Genomic DNA, 22004 nt, shown 5'->3' with positions numbered 1-22004 from the left:
CAGTTCATTTTCAGTTACCCATGTTTTTCCCCTAAGTAGGTAGCTCCCCAAATATCTACACAGTGTGGATAGCAGAGGGTCACAAAGAGGTATTTTTAAGCACTGTGTTTTCATGGCAAATTCTTGATAAAATAAAATGTATTCCTCCAGCTGTTCAAGAATGAGGGTGGGGTTACACAAAAGCAGAAGTGAGGCAAAGGCAGAATTAGATCTCAGTAAATGTTGCAAACTTTGTTTTACTTGTATTTCTAATCTTTTCCTTATCTCCAATTTTTAATTCCATTTTAAAAGTGCTTATATTTTCCCCTTACTTTGAACCCAATATAGACCAGCCAACAAAAGGCTAGGATTTCACTAATGTTATGAATTTACACACACACACACACACACACACACACACACACACACACACACACACCATACACACACAAATCCAAGCTGAGCCTTTGGTACTACGGAAGAGGATTTAAACATTTTAAGATGTAGAACCAAACTTACATTATCTGAGGTATGGTTTAAAAATAATAAAAATGAAAAGTGCCGTGAATAAGAAAAATGAAAAAGAAATCCACGTTACAAATAGGCTCTAAACACATTTATAATTCATAAACTGCATTAAAATGGCTGTCGTATTAATTAAAATAATAAAAGTAAGAAAATATGCTCAATGCAGAGGTACTTTTTAAAAAAAAACAAAAGTTAATAAAATAGTTATCTGCATCAAAATATTCTTTGGAAACCAAAAATAAAAATGTATCATGTATGTTCTTCCAGGTTGATCTGCAAAAGTCAGCAAAATGCTCAATCCGCACTGTTGAACTTTCTGCAAATACAGAGTGGCCAGCCTGCGCTAAGCATAAAGCGAAAGGCTTTATGTCTTAGTGAAGTGAAGCGGTGCGCTCCCTATATTGATACAAAGAATTCCAGTTCAGTTCCTAGCAGAAAACATTTTGTTTCAGTCAAACTGAAACAGATGACCTGACTTCCCACACAGTGTAGTGGAGCTGAATCGGTGTCCAAAATGTTTTTCTTCAGCTCTCTAAAGACACCTATGACTCCTGAGGGGGAAAGTTTGGTTTTTCACAAGATCAGGATGAACATTATCCAAAGCGAAACTTGAGTCTGTATTTCACTGTGTTGGGACTTTTCCGAGGTGCAGAGAGGGGAACCTTTGGCTTGATAGGATTAGGTGGCTTTTTCTTCTCCGGAATGGTAACTGTGAAAGAAAGTTCTGGTTGCTCCGACTGTTTGAATCTTGGCAGAAAATGGGTAGAGATGTGCTGGGGTTTGACCCTGGGGCTGCAGCCTCTTTTTGCTTTCCCTCTTTTGTTCAGGGCCACATACCACTCGCGTCCAGTTTTTTCAGTTCTGTGTATTGCTGAGGCATAAGTATTATAGCTGTTTTCCTGAAATCGTTCCCTGAACTTGCAGTCATCTGTAAATTTGGCCTGGGGGAGAAAAAAGAAGAAACTTAAGTAGTAATAATATTTTAAGCATGTAATAAAATAAGGTCTTGGACTATTAAAAAACAAACAAGAATTCCATTGACCCTGCTCTCCTCCATTCTCTTTTATAAAGACATATTTGCTTCTTTTTTTTTTTTTAATAGAGGCATTTTTTTTAATTTGTTTCTTTGTTTATACATGCACTGGGTACAGTCAGAAGCGCGGGAGGGTGAGAGAATTCACCAGAGCCAGAGTGGGGAGCAGAGCAGGCGGAAGGACCGAGGTACACTGCTGAGGGGAGCAGCGGGCGGCAGGAGAGGTCTGCGCGCCATGCGGGACCCTCCTCCAGTAGCCCGGGAGCAGCCGGGGATCGAACCGGCGCCGCGGAGGTCGCCGGCAGCTTCGCAACCCAGCGCTCAACCGCTGCGCCACCGGGGAGGCCCCATATTTGCTTCTTTTAAAGTTACTTTAAATTTATTTTTTTCCATTTCTATATTCCTACTTTACCTATCTTTGTAACAATGATTTCTGTTTGACTATGTACTTCGTGAAATATCAACATATATAAACAATGATCACAGGAACTCAATATATTTAAATACTGTTACTGTTTTAAAATGCTCTAATGTTGTAGTTAAAAAATCTTTTAACCTAAGATTTTTTCTCCCTTAAGCTATGAAGAAAATAAATAGAACTATACAACTAAGAAACAATTGTCTGGTAAATCATGAATTCATGTTTGGAGAAGTGGGGTCATATTCCTTTGAAACAAGAATACGTTTTTCAGTGTTATCAGTGTGATTCATGGTGCTGAGAGAGGGGTAGCATATGGCCCTATTAATATTGCATACATTAGAGTTCTTTAGGAAAAAATATATCTTCCTACAGTGATACAAAAGAGTGAATTTGATGCCAAGAAGAAAAAAATTACTTTTTGGGTTCTCTAGCAACACTTCAACAAGAGCCAGTCTTTCATTCTTTCTCTTTCATACACATGCACACACATGTGTGTGTGCACGCACACACACACACATCATCTGCTCTTGAAATGCTCACAAAATAATGGAAAAGACAGACAAGTAGCCATCCATCACAGAGTAGCTAGATAGATGGATTTATGACAGTATTCTTCAGAGGCACAACGATAGATTAAGGAAGGGGACTCAAGAAGTTGAAAGTAGCAGAGAAGAGGGCAGGAAAATTTTCCTAGGAAAAAAATGACATTCAAGAGGAGTCTTCAAGTAGAGCTAGAGTTAAACAAGTGGTGTGAAAAAGGATTTTCAGAGAGCAGGAACAGTGTTCACAGGTGAGCATGACACTAAGAATCCAGTGTGACTTCCCTTCAGGATGCATAGGAAGAGCAACAGGGGTAGGGCTGACAACTAGGCCAGTACTAACTCTGAAAAAGGCTTAGTTTGTCATGCAGAAGAAACAGAAGGAATAGGTTATAGAAGAAGAGCATTAAGTGTGGGGTCAGATGTGCAGTCAAATACCAATTCTGCCATTAAAGTCTTAGCCTTAGGCTCCTTTTTCACAATCCTTACACCATAAAGCTATAGAGAGAATCAAAATATTTTTGTAGAGAAGGGCTCTGTAGATGTCATCAAACACAAAAGGGTCCATAACTACCAGAGTCAGAATTTCTATCCTATCTATACCAAATCACTAGGTTTCAAGATTTCCAGGATTATCATTTGGGTAGAATTTATGGTCTTGGGAATACCAAATATTTTGATGTCTATATATAAAAACAATGTATATAAATATGTATTATACTTTCTGTATAAGAACAAAGGGTTCAGGGTGGGGCGGGGAAAGGAGGGATTGGGGTCAAAATAAGGGGGTTGTAATTGTATGGGAAATATAAAAATAAAATTTAAAAAAAAAGAACAAGAGGTTCTGTATTAAAATAAAAGTTCCTTTTCCCTTTATTATTTTTCCAACAATACCAAACTTGTGTCTGTAATACACATCATGCTACTATCATCTGAAAGTTCATGCTGGGAGGCAATCTATATGGACCTATTTTGATGGCCACACAGAATTTCTGACATATGCAAAGTACTGATAAGAGTGGGGGACAATTTCAGAGCATTTCCAACAGCACATTTGCCTTACATAGGACAGTTTACTCAGGTTATTTATACTCAAGAGTTATACAATGAATAAAGCTCTTTTGGGGGATATGAAGTTACATATTTTGAATTTCCAGAAATCTGTTGATTCCCTTATTTGTTCTCTAGCAGGTTGGAAGCAGGTGTTTTAAAGAACCTATGCCTAGGGCATTCCTCCAATCCCAGGGTAAACTACCAACCTACATCAAAGATGCCATGCTGACATTACTTTAGAAGAGCATACGTTTATTGTTCTTATTTTCTTATTTAAAAAAAAAATTCTGTACAAGTAAAATGTAGATTTGTCTAAGCTATTAAACTCTTAACAAGACTTCAATGCTCTCCCATTTAATTAGATAATCCTACAGTTTCATTTTAAATAAAAGCTATAGCCCTCTGAAATGATCTTTTTGCTACATAAAAGGACAGGCATTTTAGAAAGGTATGGGGAAATATTAATAAGAATAGCAGATATGTTCATTTTGGCTCAATTTTTTCTTAAAATGTATTTGAAAAACATTTGTAATGTATAATATCTCATACTTTGACCTGACTTTCTACCCCTGTTTTGCAAAAATCCATTTTCCTAAAATGGATACATCAATAATTATTTTATTCAGTTTTAACAGTAAGGTTTTTTAAGTGTATATTATTTAACCTTTTATTCTCCTACAGTGTCAAAGGAAATAAGGAGCAAATGCTCTTTTTTCCATATTTATGTGGCTAATACACACACGTGCGTGCGCGTGCACACACACACACACATCCCAGTGTATTAAAGCTACAGCAATTTCTTCCTGGGTCTTCATACAAATAAACCCCCATGACTCCATCTCCTAAAATTATTCCATCTAAAATCTTCCTGTTTTACTCATTAAGATTCATGTTCTAAGTTAATTCTTAAAATGTGTCTTTGAAAGAAATGATTGCACAGCCTCTACATTTTTCAAACAGGGTAGAAATTTCTAGAATTCTGAGGACCCACACACTATTTTCAATCCCTTGGTTTTTCCAAATTCTACATTAAATCAGGAGTAAAGGCAATGAGACAGTCAGACTATTTTGACTTTCTCAATTGACTTGTAAGTTAATGTTTTGTCTGAGAAATTCTTCCAGCCATGATAGAACAGAACCATTTGAAACAGACATTTCAGAGTTTTTTGTCAGTAAATACATTTTCTTCATGAAGGATCTATGAATCCTGACAATACTCCTGGTCTTGTTCAGACTATATGATGACCTTAAGAATGAAGTACCTTCACAGGAGAGAATCACTAAACAACACGGATTTTAGTTAAAGTTATTTAAACACATGTACATTAACCATTACACAATTTTGTATAATAAATTTTCCAGGCTTCCTTTAACTATGTAAATCTCCTTTGAATTATCATAAGTTCTTTAGCAAATATTTACTTTTAAGATAATAAACTGTATTATTTCCCTAGAAAAATTAATGTTAATATAAAGTTTTTTCTACAGTTAAATTGTGAAGTAGAAAAGTGAATCAAATTTCAAATAAACAATTTAAACCAGAACCCCTATTACCTCACTGCCTTCTTACCATTGGCAGCTACAGTAAACTGTCTGTAAAAGACCCTTCTCTTTCAAACTCATTTTTTCATGAATCTACTCAACATGTTTAATGTCTTCACACCACATCCCTGGCAGTTACCACTTTTACAATGAAAAACAATATAGACATGACCCTGCTAGTGTTCTTTATTGACTTATATAATTTATATTTTTCTCTTTATTTTCTCCAGGGTCTTGCAAGTGTAAAAACTAATTGCATTAAACAAGTGATAATTGCAAAATTAAAATATAATGTTTAAATCAGCTAATTTAATATAGTCTTAATTGACAAGACAAATAAAAGCTAAACCAACTAAACATTTTTGTTACGATATCCAAAATCATTCAGAGGAGGGATAGCATAGAACTTTGGGGATAGACCCCTGATTACTCATCTCTTCATACACTGAGGACACACAATGGACATTAGAAGATAGGTCAAATTCAGTGCAAAGAAAGTAAAACTGATTAGCTGGGATATTCCAGAAAAAGAGTAAATCAGTCTAGCTGAAATCTGAGGTTCAATTAAACCAAACAAAATTTTTTTGAATTACATTTTTTAAAAACTTTCTAAAACCGCTTAACACAGTTTTGTTCCTTTGTAAATGTCATGTGCTCTGATGGTTGAGAATCTTGTAGTGAATGAGTTGAGGACATGCAAACAAGTAGCAATTTTCGTGTGCAACCAGAGAACCAAATGCAGTCTATGGGAGAAGAATAGAGGAGAGAATTTCTCTACAACAGTATAAATCTTGAAGTTTGTGGGGTATTGAATCAAGCTGAATTCTTCACTTCACTTTGTTTTCTTTGATTTGCCTCAGTCTCTTGAAACCTTGTAAATTTAAGAAATGATCAACCAAATGAAAGTAATTAAAATGCAGTTATATACTCTAATCGAAACAATTATAGACCAAATCACGCTTTCTAAGCAGTTTCTTTATTTATGTACATCCCTTTTTCTGGTTCTCCTCCCTCCTTTAAATGCTTCTTGGTTCCCACACCTACTCCCACCGATGGGGCTTCACCAGCTGGGTGCTCTAGGACCATGCTGTCTTGGATGGTAGTGCAGGATGTCCCCTGAACAAAGACACCCAGCTTCAGTGGAGGACGAAGGATGAAAGTCTGACTCTGCTGCAATTGCTCCCCAGCAAAGTAGCAGGTACATGGCAGCATGCGCCCAGAGTAACTGCCTTTTACTCTTACTATACTGGTCCAGCCCTGTGGAAAAAAGTGTGGAGACTCCTCAAAAGACTGAAAATGGATCTACCGTATGGTCCAGCAATTCCACTTGTAGGAATCTATTTGAAGAACACAAAAACCTTAGTTTGAAAGGAATCCTGCCCTCCTGTGTTTACTGCAGCACTATTACAATAGCCAAGATATGGGAACAGCCTAAGTGTCCCAGAACAGATGATGGATCAAGATGTGGTATATACACACAATGGAAAACTACTTAGTTATAAAAGGAAAACTCATGCATTTGCAGCAACAAATGAAACTAAAAGGAACTATTCTAAGTGAAGTGAGACAGGAGGAGAAAGATAAATACCAGATCATTTCACTTATATGTAGAATCTAGAGGAACCAAACAAAGGTTCAGACAAAGGCAAACTGTAAGACTGACCATTAAAAGCAGACTGTAGATCTGAGACATTCAGGAGGGGGAGGAAAGGGAGACGAGTAGAGCAGAGTTGTGGAACAGAGAGCAGAGTAGTGTGGTGGAAGACAGTATGTATCAGGTATTTTACAGATGTTATTTCATTCTCACAATAATTTCATGACTATTAGGATACTAATATCTGATTTTCTGGTCAGAGAAGTAAACAAAATGACTCATCAAAAGCCCCACACTTAGCAAGAACCCGGTAAGCTTATGATTTTAATCGCAGATCTTCTAATTCCTAGATTAAAGCTCTTTCCATAACACCATGTGCACCAAATTCATCTCCTAGGCTTTTAGATAGCCTTGTCTGTCCTTAAGTTGCTTTGTGTTAAAATACTGATGAAAAATGACCATCAGAGAAGAATAACACTAACTCTCACTTTAGACTGAAATGGAATCCTGGAGCCACAAGTCAATTCATCACATCCAGATATCCTCAATCAAATGAGTCCTCTATCCAGACTTATATAGTCTGAATTTAAGGGCTGAAATTAAGGTTAAACTGGCATTAACTGGAAAAGCAGAACCTCGGAACCATATTTAAGCCTGAATTACTAGACATTCAATTTGAATATGTAAACTGAAAGTTCTTAGAGGCCAAGGGAAGTTTCCATCAGCCTTTACATACCTCATGGCCTTGACTGAAAGAGTGGCTGCTTACTAACTTATTTTTCAATGATGATGGCAACTATTGCTCAAACCTCCATGTCCCTTCACTTAACTTGTCCAGGTCTAGAGTCTACCCACTCCTTACTCTGCCCATAGTGCAGGAAGGCCAGTCCAGGCTCTCATCCTCACCAAGCCAGCTGGCACCCTTTGAAACCAGGAAAGGAGGAAGCCCTAGTCCTTGCTTAGGGCTGATCAAGCATACATTCCATGCTTGTTTCGTAAACTCTGCAATTAGCTTTCCTTCCAAACATGATCCCCTAAAACCCCGAGAAACAAAAATAATTCCACTACATGCGTCTCTCCAAATCTTTAAAATAAGCTAAAAGGATTGTCTCCCAATAGGCAACAAGATTTCATACAAACTATATGAAAACACTAATGAATACATTATTACATTTTCCACAATTAATATTTTTTAGGGGAAAAACAGTAGGGCTCTGAAAGAATTACAAGATTATGACCTCAGGAAATCCTTGCCTCCTTAAGAGATTGAGTCTAGGTATTTTGCTTTCATATTAGGTCCCATGGCCAAAGAGGAGCCCAAGAGATAAAAGACACTGTGTGCATGAAAGTTTGGACCAAAATAAAAATAAAGTTCTATGATAAATAGGATTTGCGAGTCATAGCTGCACAATGTCCATATTGGAAAGTCTTTAAAAGGGGAGATTGAGGGCCTCCCTGGTGGTGCAAGGGGTTAAGCACAGCACTGTGAAGCTGTGCACAGCTTCTGCAGCACAGGTTTGATTCCTGGCCGCCAGGGGCTACCCACATGGCGCAGCAGACCTCTCCTGTCTAGACCGACCGCTGCTCCCCTCAGCAGTGTATTTCAGTTAGTCTGCCTGTTCTGTTCCCAGCTCTGTCTCTGGTGAATCCTCTCACATCGCCCCCACCCCCACACCTCTGGCCTGTACCCCAGTTCTTGTATGCATAAATAAATAAATCTTTATTTAAAAAAAGGGAGATTGAGAGTCCTCAAATAGCTGCCTAAGCAAATTCAGAACAATTTGTGTGACATTAAATGCTGAATAATTACCAGGCACCACTCTAAGTGTTTTATATGTATTATCTCATTTAAAATGCCCAAATACAACAGATTATTCCTTTAATTTTTCTCCTTTATTAGCTGATAAAACCAAGGAATAGAACGATTATGTAAAAAGACACAGTAAGTGGTGGTGTGGGATGTGGGTTTGGGGGAACTGTACTCTTAAAAATCCTCTCAAGAACTTTTACTCTTACATCTGGACCCACCTCAGATAAATCCAGACTCTCTATGAGATTTTCTATAAAGAGTACAAATCTGGGGAGGAAACAGGAACAGCATGAGGACAGGCACGCAGAGAGATACAAAAAGACAAGAGAACTCGACCAACAAGGGTTGGGCCTGGAAATGAGTTGAGAGAGAGAACATTGGGCCCAGTGAAGGCTCTGACTAATCCTCAGGGGTCACTGGGAAGCAACTACACCTGCTCTTAGTCTCAGTGATTCCCAACACATTTTGAGAAAGAAAAGACCACACACTTTCATGCTTGTTAAGAATGCTGAAAATAACACTGTGGTAGGAACATGGAAGCACAGTCTATTCCTGAGTTTGTAGGTAAAGGTCAGGAAGAGGGGTGTACGGAGATTAGTGTGTATGTGTACACTGAGTAAATGTAGGGGCAGTGCCCACCGAGAGGGTTCAAATTCAAATAAAACCTTTCTCACTGAATTAACTAATATCCCAACAAGGAAATCAGCACAGAAATCAAGCCATTGTGGCTGTTTTGTTTTGCCATCTTTGTGACCACTGATGAAAATGCATTTTCTTTTTTTTTTAGATTTATTTATTTGTATACAAGAATGGGTACAGGCCAGAGGCACGGGAGGATGAGAGGATTCACCAGAGACAGAGTAGGGAGCAGAACAGGCAGATGGACCAAAATACACTGCTGAGGGGTGCAGCAGGTGCGACAGGAGAGGTATGATGCACCATGTGGGTATCTCCCTGGCCGGCCAGGAATCGAACCCGCGCTGCAGAGGCTGCGGACAGCTTCGCAGCGCTGAGCTCAACCTGCTACGCCACAGGGGAAGCCCAAAAATGCATTTTCTAAATAAAGATTATCAGTGAATAAAACAGAACACTTTTCTGTTTTAAAAAGTTCAACCTGAGAGGGGTTCTTTATGCAACTCTCCATCATAGTGAGTTGCCACTACTTGTAAAAATCTGTGATAACTTCAGCGGTGGATATATCCCTTCCTTTCTAGATTGCAATGTCAAATTTTGGAGACACAGAAGCAGAAGAGGGGAAAATTCAAACAAGTGCTCTGAAAGGAGAGAGAGAACAAGAGAGAAAGAGGACTGAAACAGAAACAAAATATTCTAAAAATGTGCCATAGTATCCATTATGCAAAATGTAATATGAAAATACTATTAAACCATATGATTACTAATTCTTATGAGAAAAATGGGTGAAATTAATGCTATTGTTTCCAAGCAAAATATCTTCTTTCAAGTTAACTTTTAACTCTCAAGGATAGAATTTCAAGAGAAAGAGAGAATTTTAAAAGGATGTAGTTCTGGTTCAATTATTGGTTAATGTGTTAACTTGGGAAGATATTTAATATCTCTGAGTCTCCTTCTTCATCTAACTATATAATGAGACGTGAGCAAAAGAACATTTAAAATACAAATGCAATACGTGCCCTCTACCTAGCAACTAATTTATAATATTCTGGCTATTATTATAAGTTGAAAATCTACAATTCCCATGAATATTTCTCCATAGAGTGTGGCAATTACTTTTCCCAGAGTATGACAATTACTTTTCATATTATTTGTTCACATTTACTTTGTAGATAGAACTGTAAAGGTACCCTTTTTCCCAGTTCTATTGGCTTGTAATTGCCATACAACATTGTTTATGTTTAAGATGAACATTGTGATAATTTGATATACATATACACGTATAGAGAAATGATTATAACAATACTCTGTAAATGTCATACACAATTATTAATTTAAAACAACTCATGGAGGGCCTCCCTGGTGGCGCAAGGGGTTAAGCCCCACACTATGAAGCAATCAGCAGCCTCTGCAGCACGAGTTTGATCCCCAGTCGGCCAGAGAGAAACCCACATGGTGCAGCAGACCTCTCCTGTCTCTCCTGCTCCTCCCCTCAGCCATGTATTTCGGTCCGTCTCTCTGTTCCCCACTCTGTCTCTGGTGAATCCTCTCACCCCCCACATCTCTGGCCTGTACCCCAGCTCTTGTACGCATAAATAAATAAATTTTTAAAAAAAATAAAAATAAATAAAACAACTCATGGATTACATATTAAATCTGGCAAGTCTGAGAGTTTTTTAGCTTTTTTGGTAATGCAATTTTGTGAAAACAAAAATTAAATAAAATCAAATATTTGTATTTAAAGTCACAAGGACAATTTTTTTCAATGTTTAACTAGAAACTGAAAACAGGAAAGAAACAATATGAATATAAAAATGATAATTGCTAGGATTAATACTATTTCTAAATTCAACTTCTTCAAAAATAAATTATTTTATAATTTAATTAAGTTTCCAGCTACAGAAAAAAGTGTTAATGAAAGTTCAGATAAGAGAAAGTAGACTTGGACAATCGGTTTAGAAAGAATCCACATAATCATAGGGCTTACTTTTTCATCTGCAATTCAGCTCAAAGTCATCAGAATGACTTTTATATCAAAGAACTTCAGTGAGTGACAAGAGCAAGACTTGCTTTATACTGTTTAAAAGTCATTATTCCATGAAATAACTCTAGCCTGCCAAGATGAGAAAGAATAACAGATGCTGTTTTTGCATTATCTGCATTATTTCAGCCAGCCATCCTTAGACATTTGGGTCAAATTTCTGGAAATTTGTTACTTGCATTTGACAGAGGAATCATATATCCTAACCTCTCAGCCTGACCTTTTTAATTGGCATCCATTTGTAATACTTCCCTTTCTGTGGTAATTATTCTTAAGCTAGCCCAAATTTAGTCTCTATTTTGCATGTACTAAGTAGGGCAAGAATCAGACTATTTAAAATAAACCAATAAGAGAAATTTTATTTACATACACTACATATTATCATAACACTTAGATTATGACAGTGTTTAAATCTTTTACAACCTCAAAGTAAATTGAGGAAAGATTATTCTGTTCAGAGAAGTTTGAGCTTTGTTTTCTATTGTGTACATGATCTCAAAAAATCAAATTTGTTTTCCAAGAAAATGGCATGTCCGACCTCTCCATGGTGAGAGAGAGCTTTTGTCTTCAAAATAAATTAATAGATAATAACAGAGAAATTATTTTATGAATAGTGTAAGTTGTTAGAATAAAGTAACCAGTTCAGAAAATGAAATGAATAACTCTTTTTTATAATTCTTGCAATGTGTGATTAAAGAAGTTAACAAGTTTTTCCATTTAACTTAATAAGCTGGGATTTTAATAATTTGTTATATTTACATTTTCATAAAATAACAAGTAATAATTTATTGGCACTTGCAATGTACCAAATACTGTTTGAAAAGCTTTATATATAATCTTATTTAATCTTCAAATAACTGTGGAAATAGCTTGCATTCCACTGTTTTCTCCAAGAAGTGCTTACAAATTACCTTTAGATGTTAGAGAAATGAAAAATGGAAAGTCTTACACATTGAACCAAATGAAACTCTGATTATTTTCTTAAAGGCTTGTGAAGTAGAAGTCATAAATTTTAAGTTTCAATTGTTACATTAAACTAGAACATCCAATATATTTTGCAAACTTGGAAAGTGATATTTCTCCAATTCATTTAGTAAAAATTAAAGATAACAGGATTAAAGAACTGACATTTAAAAATGATTGTTTTATTAAAAAAACTCATGCGACAAGACAGAATAATACAGAAAAAGCCTAAATCATTGTAAGTGCTATGCATTTGTACTAGTACAATAAACAGAATCTGTGAGTGGAAAAATTAAGGTAGACATATTTTGCTATCTTTAAAGTGTTCTAATGCTTCCCAAATACTGAGAACTTACAATGAATCATAGAAATATAATTTATACATTGAGTACAAGTATAAGTGGCCTGAAGAAATTTTGAGTGTAAAATTAGTCTTCATAGTTTTCAGAATTGCTTTTGATGCTACAAAAATTGCAAGATAACAATTCTTCATGTGCATCAAATAAAATTTCTCTGTGAAGGTTAAAGGCTTTTCATTATTGATTTCATCCTGCCATATCTATTAACATGAAAATATTTCCTTTATCTTAGAACTAATTTTTGACATCATAACTTACAAAAATTAAATAAGAGCCAATTTAATAAAAATTAAAGAATAACATGCCTATACTTTCCCCATAAATATGTGAATATAAAATGTAATATATTATTTCCAAAATGTTTTTCCTCACTTGGACCTATTTAAGAAGTAATAATACCAATCACTTCGAGAATGCTATGCTCAAATACACTTATCCTTCAAACTTTTTGTGAGCTTTATATTATCATTTCATATAAGTACAATATTTAAATGATTACTTGCAAAAACACATAAAATTCTCTTGGTTAAATGCACATATAATTTTTACAAGGAAAAAAAATCATGTTTCCTGGGCAAATTGTCCTATCTACCAATTTGGAAAATCACTTAATTCCATTTTACAAATGTAAAATTTCCATAACACCTTTAACAAATATAAAGTGGCTACTTACACTTGCATGGAGTTTTCCTTTTTTTGACATCGCTAAAAATTTGTTGCTGAAAACTCCTCGTATTCCTACAATCCCCTGAGACACAGCAAATATTTCCAAAATACCTAGGATGACAGAAATCCCAAAATAAAACACAGACTCCTCTATATATCATTGTGAAGAATAAAATTTCTACACAGATTCTTTCCATTCTTACTACTATGGTTTTAAAAAGAAAACAGTATGTAACATCCATATTCTCCATGACATTCATTATGTACGTAAAAAAAGGCTAGTACTTAAGTATTCATCTAAAATAATAAATTTCAAGAATCAAAAATTCAGCTCTGCATCAGTAATTCTTTTTTCTTACAAATCATGTCACATTTGTAAACAATATTTGACATAATCTTTTCAAGATCTAAAGGAACTGAAAAGACTTTTTAAACTGTTTTTCAAAATAATTATCATGCATTATCTTACAATCAGAGAAAGTACACCACATTAAATACTAAAGCACAAAAAGGGTACTCAAGACATGTATAAGCCATTGAAAGTCTTGCAAATAATACTTATATACATAAAAGAAATCCCTCTGTTCAAATTATCATAATTATAAAAGTACAAATCAATATAAACTATGCTTAATGATTTAGTGAGTGGCTCATTTAAAGACTACACATAACAAGATACTGAAAGCATTATAAATAATTTGGGATTATTGGCTCAATGAAGTGTTTAATGGATTATGGTTTGAGACATCTTGTGTTTTGAATGACTATTCTGGAAAAATTTAATGAGGTATTTTATTACATAGTTGTTTATATCTGATATTTCATAGTTTTATCAAGTCAGTATCCCTTTGTCTCCTAAAACAATTTTAAATCTACATTCATGAGGTCAAGAGAATCACACACCACAGTCCAGAGTATTTTAAGAAGATGAAATTCAGACTGTATTTAATTGGAATTCCTGCTTGTTTATCATAAACTCACATATAATATATGAACATAAGCATGCATAATGCTTTTTGTTAATTGCCTACATCAAATTTCAAAAATAGCTAAATAAATAAGGACAAAGTAGTATATTCACTAGTGCAAAAAAAGGACCCATCTTAGGAAGAGAGGAAGCAAGGATGGAAGAGAGAAGGAAAAGAAATCTCAACATTTTGTTCTATAATATTCTGAGCATATAAACTAATTAGGAAAACTCAGCTGAACTTTCTGAAGAGAAATTCACCAGATTTTCTTAAACTAACATCCTCATTCTGCAGTATTTAAAGTATATACAAAATTATCCAGTCTATTATGGATTCACACACATATAATATATATGTGGATCTCTTTTTTGAGCACTTATGTTGCATAATGTGAGTTAAAAAATGTATAATTACAGCAAATACTGCTGTTTATTCAACTTTATTTCATTAAAATTCTTAATCAGAAAGTTCATGGGGTTTGGTGTATTGGGGAAAAGTAGCTAAAGAAATTTAGTTTTGCTATAAGCATTTTAAACCCAGGGTAAATAAAAAGAAAAAAAAGAAAAGAAAACTCAAAAAACTACACCTACCAATTTATTAGTGGCTGTTTCTTTAATAGGAAAAAAGCAGAAAACTGCTGGGAGCTTTATCTTTTTGCTTAAAAACTGTTAGGTCATAAATTCATTTTAACACAATATTTAGATTAATTTTGCTATACAAATTATTTTATGATAATTTGTACCCGAAGATTTAGATGCACTATCATTTTATAAATAATAACAAAGGCACAATGCTGTAAAGCTAAATATGCTACATACAGTGTAGTGTCATAGTATTATAATAACATGAACAAGATATCTGATACAAAGTTCTATTTCTGGCAAAATTACAGAATGACATTGCAAACGACATTAATTATTTCAGTTATTTGGGAGATGGAGAATGTGACTGTGAATACTATGTAAATGTTTGTTAAAAAAAAAAAGTGACAGGGAGAACTGAGCAATGTCTGTGAGGAAACACCGACAAAGGAGGCAAAGAGATATTGGCCAAAAAAAGAAACCTACTTGTATGTTATCCCTCAATTTATTCAAGGTTCTACATTATTGGGGGATTTGCACTCCATTTTCTGGAAAATTACCTGGTTTTGTAAATGCAAATCTATTATGTATGAGTGAGGAAAAAAAAAACATGGTAGGAAAGAGGACAAAAATATCATTAAATATATACATTTGCAGGCTAGCATTTAGGATAGCAAGAAAAAAGAACTTTATAAAGATTTGTTTAAATTGGAAGACTACTTTGCTTATGTAAACTGCTGGTTCTGACAACACAGTCTATTTTTTTAACATCCATTTTCACTTATTTCACTGTAATTAACCATGTTATATTCTGCAAGCATGTATTCTATAAAATAATTATAATAAATTTTAAATAAAAGGATGATTAAAATAATATATGTGAAAGTGTTAGTTTGTTACAGACTGCATAGTGTCTTTTCTTATAAGTTCAATTATAAAAATAATGAATTGCCTGAGAATGAAGATTTTATCATTTTAAGAAAACTATATTTAATTGAAATCTTAAACTAAATATTTTCATAAATATCATTCTACTTATAATGATGAAGAATGAAAGAAAGAATAAAAGATGAGATTAAATGAAATAACTGTTTTTTTTACAAAGACAATTCTGGATGATCTTCTAAATCTTAATGTCATTATGGCACAATATTGGAAATGTTGCTAAGATCATAATTTCCAAAATAATTTCAACAGTAATTTCACAATGTTGTTGTTTTTAGAATATTGGAACAGATTCTATAAGCCGCACAATTGAATTCCCGACCCCCACGGGTGATCACAGACCTTACTGATTTTTACTATGCCAAATCTCAGTAACTCATTAAGAATTCCGTATAACATTTCAAAACCCATGTGCATTAAATACGTACAAATAAAATCCCAGAAAATATTTTTCTAAAACTGATTTTTTTTTTCAATTTCAGTAATTTCCTGCCTCCAAATCATCAGGAGTCAGTAATAAAAAAAAATTGATGGCAAGTTATAATTCACCATGTGGATGAAAATATGGTATTCCTAAACAAAATTGTAGCAGGCCACAGATCATAGATATTCCATGAACATTTGTAAATTAGATTTTCTTTGACATCCTCACCACCTCTTTTCCCTTTCTCAGACACACCATGTGCACATGTGGAAGGATACATGACTTAGTTCTCTCCTGCTATTGTGGATATTTTCTGCTTAGATCAGTGTGAATTAATTCATATTAAAGTGCTTGTGACAATGCACTGTCTTTTTTTAGGGTGTTCACATTTAAGAGGAGCAAAAGAAAAAGGTGATGCTAAACAGAAGTAAATACTCTCTCTTGGAATTTTGGGGGTGACATCTAGGTTGAGAGAGACAAGAATGTGTGGCCTCTCAGATGGTACATACCGTTTAACTCACTTACTTAGAAGCACAGTAATGCTTTATGAAGTAAGTATATTTCATTAAGAAAATATATGTCTGGATTGTTGACTTTGTCCCTCCAGATTTTTTAATACAATAGAACTCTATTAATAATTGATACAGTTATACAGACAGCTTGCTTTCCTTAGTAAATGAAAAATAGACAGATGCAGAGATTCTGATTATTTAAAAAATTTCAACAGCCCATTTAAAAATCTCCAAAGAAAGATAATTTACAAATATGCTATGTCCTTATCAAATCTGAGTATTGAAATATATATATTATCAGTCTTCATTGATTAAATTAGTGACAATTTTCTATACAGTAGATACAGGTTCTGGTTTATCTAGGTTTGGAGAATTGCACAAAAGTTGACTCAAAAAGACACCAAAAGTGATAGTGAATTCAGATTTTAAAAATTGGGGGTTCTATTCAACAAAAAATATATGATTGAAAATGTCAAATTTTATGTAGTTACTTAGGATTTGAATAACCATTATTGTGTTATTATTCCCCTAAATGGGTAATTCCCTGATTGCCATTTCTTCAATGGTCCAAGATAAGTTAACAGAAGCATTGTATTCTTAACCTGAAAGCATATAAATGAAAGCAAAGCCTTTGTTTCTTTTCAGCAGTTGGAATTCATCATCTGTCTTTTCCATGCTTCCCCATTATTTCCTCACAATAATTCTGTGTGAAATGAGCTTGATTCCTTTTAAAATACTTGGGATAACTATTGTATAAAATAAGCTAAGTATACATTGAGTAATATATCCTAATTAACAATAATGTTTCAAAGTCTATAACCAAAGTGTACTACTTCTGATGGCAAAACTAGAAAATATTGACAGTTTGCAAAAACTATGTCAAATTGTACTTGTGGGGAAAATGTTTTATTTGACTAATGTAACAGAGAACTATTGAGTTTAAATTAACTTTCTTGAATGCAGTTTCATGGCAATTTTTCACTCTTCTGAAATAGCAAACTGACAAAAAAAAAGGTTTTTTAAATCATTACTAACTCAAGGACAGTAGGATTAAATGGTGAATGAACCCATGTGTCCTCTATGGTCCTTGATCCAACTATTAGTGACTCTTGTCTTGTGAGACTTAAACAAGTACTTCCTTACATACTTTAACCAACAGTCCATGACCAATGATTTGGTTTACATATGTATAGGAAACTGTCAAGTGCTCCTTTGAAAGACATATATGTCCCAATACATATTACAGGCTTCTGTTTCTCTTTCACAGCTACTTAAGGGCAGAGACCCATTAAATCAACAAATTACATGTTGATTACATTACATTACAAAACATGTCCTATTTGTACATTCTTCATTGATCAATGTTAGAAACATTATATGAAGGAACATAGAACACTCCAGGCATCACAAAGTAGAGATCACCGTGATCTGAACCCTTAAGTTTTACTTTCCTCTGTGAGTAAAAAAAGGGGAAAAAAAAAAACAACCCTCAACTAATGTACAAGTAGCACAATATTAAGCTTGGTGAGATATGTCTACCTTATTGGGTGCATGAGTGAATAAATAAGTGAATGATCAGAAGCCAAGTGAAAGACACCAAGATAAACTGTGAAAGGTTGTGACTTGAACTGGAAAAGGGTTATTTAAACTAAGGAATTTTTATTTAGGTCGTGTTCAGGAAACATCTCTATCCTTTATAGATATCACTCAACACGGATTTTAAAACAAATTGTACCTTAGAAATAGCATATTAATCAATGTCTTCTTTAGCTGAATGTGTTTTTTTCCTTCCTATGCTTTTCTATAAATTCCCCCTGGCAAGGCCTAAGCTGCAAATTCTTTGTCTCTTAGGATTTCTTCCAAGAGAAGACAGTGAATATCTTGGGAGTGATGCTGCTGTTCAGAGATTTCCTAGAACAACAATACCAGCCAGAGACACATTCTTCATCCCCTTGGGACCCACCCTGCAGACTTGTTGCCTGCTGACTTTGGGTCCTCCCTTGGGAACAGAGAAGTATTGGTGCTGATTTCCTGAATAAACTGCAAAATCAGATTAGAAAAAGTTTTCATGAAGAGAAAGGAGGACAGATTATTGGACATGGGTCATAAACTGATGGCTGATGGAGTGCAGAGTTGGGTGAGACAAAATGAGAAGGGCAAGTAGAAACTCTGAAATAGAACCCTTGCTGCTCTTGGAATCTTGGAAAATTCCCTTAAAAAGACTTTGCCCTTCATCAGAGATGGGATCTGTGGGAGACCCTGAGATCCGTTGGGGTGTGCGGAAGGCCTGTATCAGGTCGGCGCTGCCAACTACCTCACCACTAGCAACACCTCCACCTGGACTCGTACACGCCCAGAAAGACTAGACAGGTGCAGGTGGTAGGCATGGACCCTCTCTCCTTCCAGCACAAATACCAGGTCTCCTACATCCCACCTTTTGAATCTCCGGGAGAAAGCTTGTGCCAGTGGGCAAGCCCATAAGCCAGCGCACCTCCAACCCAGCTCCAAAGGCAGCTGCCAAATCATCAGCCAGCCTCTGGCGCCCTCGCTCTTCCCAAGCTTGGGTAAGAAAAAGTCCAAAGACCCCTGGGATTTGTTGGTTTGAGAGGAGCAAGTTAGGAACACCTGGAAGCTAGCAGGCTGGCTCTCCAGGGTCAGGTGACAGTGCACAGCGCTGTCTTCTGGCCAGATCTCTCCATCTCTGGGTATCTGAGAGGCCCTGGTTGTGGTTCTATTAAGGTGGATTAAACTCAGCTGAGAACAGAGCAATCTGACCCTATCAAGGAAAAATCTCCGCAGAATCCCCCAGCCCAGCACACAACCCAAAATCATTTCTCTGCTCAACTGCCTAGGAGTGAGAAGAATCATAGGAGCAAGGGCTGTGATGGTCTGGAAACGCAGATAGGCTGGAGGAAAAAAGAAGGAGGGGCAGAGCACTACAGAGAAAACTCAGAAGGAAAATTTTAAACTTGGTTTTTAAAAGCCTATAGATACACTTACACGGACTTGAACCTCTGAGTTTCTTGAAAATAAAGAACTTTTCCCTAATTGTCCTTGAAGATCAAAGGCTGTGCATACTTCCTAAGTGAGGTGTTGTCATGGTCTCAAAATACTAAATGTTGCTAAACCCAGCTCTGGAGTTAATAACTCAAATGTCCGTGGTGTCTCCCTCTCTAAACGTGCCCAGTTTTCCAGATCACTGGCATCTTCCATGCCCCGATATCTAGTCTGCTCTAGAAGATGGAGTTGATAAAGATGTAGCTATGAAAATACACACATATGTACATGTAGTACAATGTACAAACACGTCTACATGGTAGCTATATATATACAGTCTGTGTATATATGTATGTACATTATATATAATATTTGGGTTTATGGTGGCAGTTGAAGTGCAAGTTTTGAGGTTTGATTCTTCTAAAAAAAAAACTATACAGTTATGAGCAAAAAAAAAGGATGCACTTTGATGCCTAATGAAAAATGCTATCCTAGTTCATAAGCAGAAGGAAAACGGAAATTAAATGAAGAGAATGAAGGCGATTTGCACTTTTTTTTTCCCTCCGGGCATGACTGGAGTGGGACCAGGGCATACTGGAACAAGGTAGCCTTTCTGTGCACACGCTCCTGGTAATCTACACCTCAGGAATCGCCATTCCTCTTGCCCACAAGAGAGGTGCGTGTGTTGGCGTCATACACATTCATCTCCACCCAACCCTCCTGGTTATTTCAAGGACCAAGAGGATCCCAATGGCCGGGGGTCCCTAAGATGAGCCCGTGGCCCAGAAAATAACCAACTGTCCCTCCTTAATCTCCTATCACCAGTTTAGGACCGGTTTTGCTAGAACAAGCAACTTACTTAACATATTGGCTTCGTGAGAACCATTGACTTTGCCATCCGGGTAGATCTGCAGATGGAAACCGATGCCCACTCTGCAGTAGAGGCTGCCGGTCCGGCGCCCCGAGGGGCTCCACTGGAAACTGCTTTGCTCCAAGCCGCTTCCTTGACTGCCCTGAGAAGCCGCAGGGGAGGAGGCTGGGGAAGAGGAGGCAGACGTCGTGCTACTGCTGCTCCGGCTGCTGCTGGCGCCTCCTGGGTTCCTAACAGAGGCTGCGGGTCCGGGTTGCCCTTTGGGGGCGAGGCGCTTCTCCCCGTGAGCCCAGGCGCTGAGAATCAGGTGGCTGAGGAGGAGGAGGAGGTAGAAGGACAAGCTCATTCTTCCAGCCGCGGGGGTCCTAAGTGCATCTTGTAGGGCTGGTTCTGGGCTCTGTAGCCCCCGCGCGGCTGCGTGCCTCTGACGCTGCCCCCCTCGCCGCACCGGGTGGACATAGCCTCGGGGAAGAGAGAGGGAGTGGGGGAGAGAGAGAGAGAGGCCACCCGAGCTGATCTCGGAGCTGGCACAGGGATATTTATAACGCCAGTGATCTCACTGCTCAGTGCACGCCTGCGAAGCTTCCCCTCACCCGCCGCTTTGTGTACTCTCCGGCCGGTGCGGGGAGGGAGCCTCCCGGACCTGGGGGCGGGGGGTGTGGAGGAGGGAGGAGATGGGAGAGAGTGAGTGGGAGGAGAAGAAGGGTTTAGAGAAGCTGCACCCCGACGCTGGGTGCGCCCACACCAGGGCCACGCACCCAGCAGTTCTCACGCACCACATGGCCATCCTGCGATTGGAGCCAAAGCTGCCCGGAATTCAGTTCGGCGCAAGCAGTTGAGTCCCCCAGAGGCTGAGACCGACAGGGGAGGTTGAAACGTGGGGTAGGGTTCTTGTTCTCTCTCACCTCTTCGCACTCGCGCCTGCCTAGGACCCAGCTTCCTGGTTCCTTTTCCTCTGTCCTGCAGACTCAGGTCCCTTCCCCCAGGAATCCCTCCCTCAGGGTCGGGCTGGAAGACCCATCGCCCCGAGCGTTTGCAATCCGGAACCCAGCAAGGATTCGCTGCCCAACTTGGGAAGGCTTTCCAGCAGCGCGCTTGGGGAAGAAGGTGGTGGTTGCTGCTGCGGCTGATTTGTTAAATAGCTAAGGAATGGGTTTATTCGGCGTTTGCAAAGCTACCCTGAGCCATTACGCCAGAACTCCGATCTCCCTAAACATTATGCCGATTTTGCTTTTCCTCCGGGAAAGCTGTCTGGTTCTGGGGAGGATGAGCGCACAGGCGCACCCGCACTTGCAGGAGGCAAGATGAACAGGTTCTGGGCACTAGACAGCACAAGTGACCAACTGTCCAGTTGTCCTCTAGCCCCACGATCCCCTTGGCAGGAAGGATTAACGAAGGGCTCGCTGCAGTTTACTCAGAGCTGCCATTCACTGAAGGGCAGACCCCAATGAATGATTAATGATGCGCGCGCTGGATTTCACGAAACCTGAGAGCAGAGAATTTTCTTAAATGCAATGCCTTACTGTCGTTTATCTGAGAAATATA

General features: G+C 37.2%; 1 protein-coding gene across 2 annotated transcripts; it reads right to left on the bottom strand.

Moving 5' to 3' along the window:
* Positions 1-458: 458 nt before the first annotated feature.
* Positions 459-21040, bottom strand: FGF5 (fibroblast growth factor 5). Of its 2 annotated transcripts, XM_037529509.1 has the most exons (3): positions 20448-21040; positions 13169-13272; positions 459-1448 (listed from the first exon to the last, which is right to left on the bottom strand). In XM_037529509.1, the coding sequence occupies exons 1-3, from the start codon at positions 20803-20805 to the stop codon at positions 1101-1103; spliced, it is 810 nt and encodes a 269-aa protein (XP_037385406.1). In that variant the 5' UTR covers positions 20806-21040; the 3' UTR covers positions 459-1100. The 2 variants fall into 2 exon arrangements, with proteins under 2 accessions (XP_037385406.1, XP_037385407.1); XM_037529510.1 differs by lacking the exon at positions 13169-13272 and having other exon boundaries at positions 1227-1448.
* Between the last annotated feature and the right edge of the window lie 964 nt (positions 21041-22004).

The sequence above is a fragment of the Talpa occidentalis genome, unplaced genomic scaffold, assembly GCF_014898055.3.
Source record: "Talpa occidentalis isolate TD23 unplaced genomic scaffold, MPIMG_talOcc4v2.1 talOcc4.6, whole genome shotgun sequence".
Lineage (NCBI taxonomy): Eukaryota > Metazoa > Chordata > Mammalia > Eulipotyphla > Talpidae > Talpa > Talpa occidentalis.
This window is presented reverse-complemented; position numbering and strand designations above follow the sequence as displayed.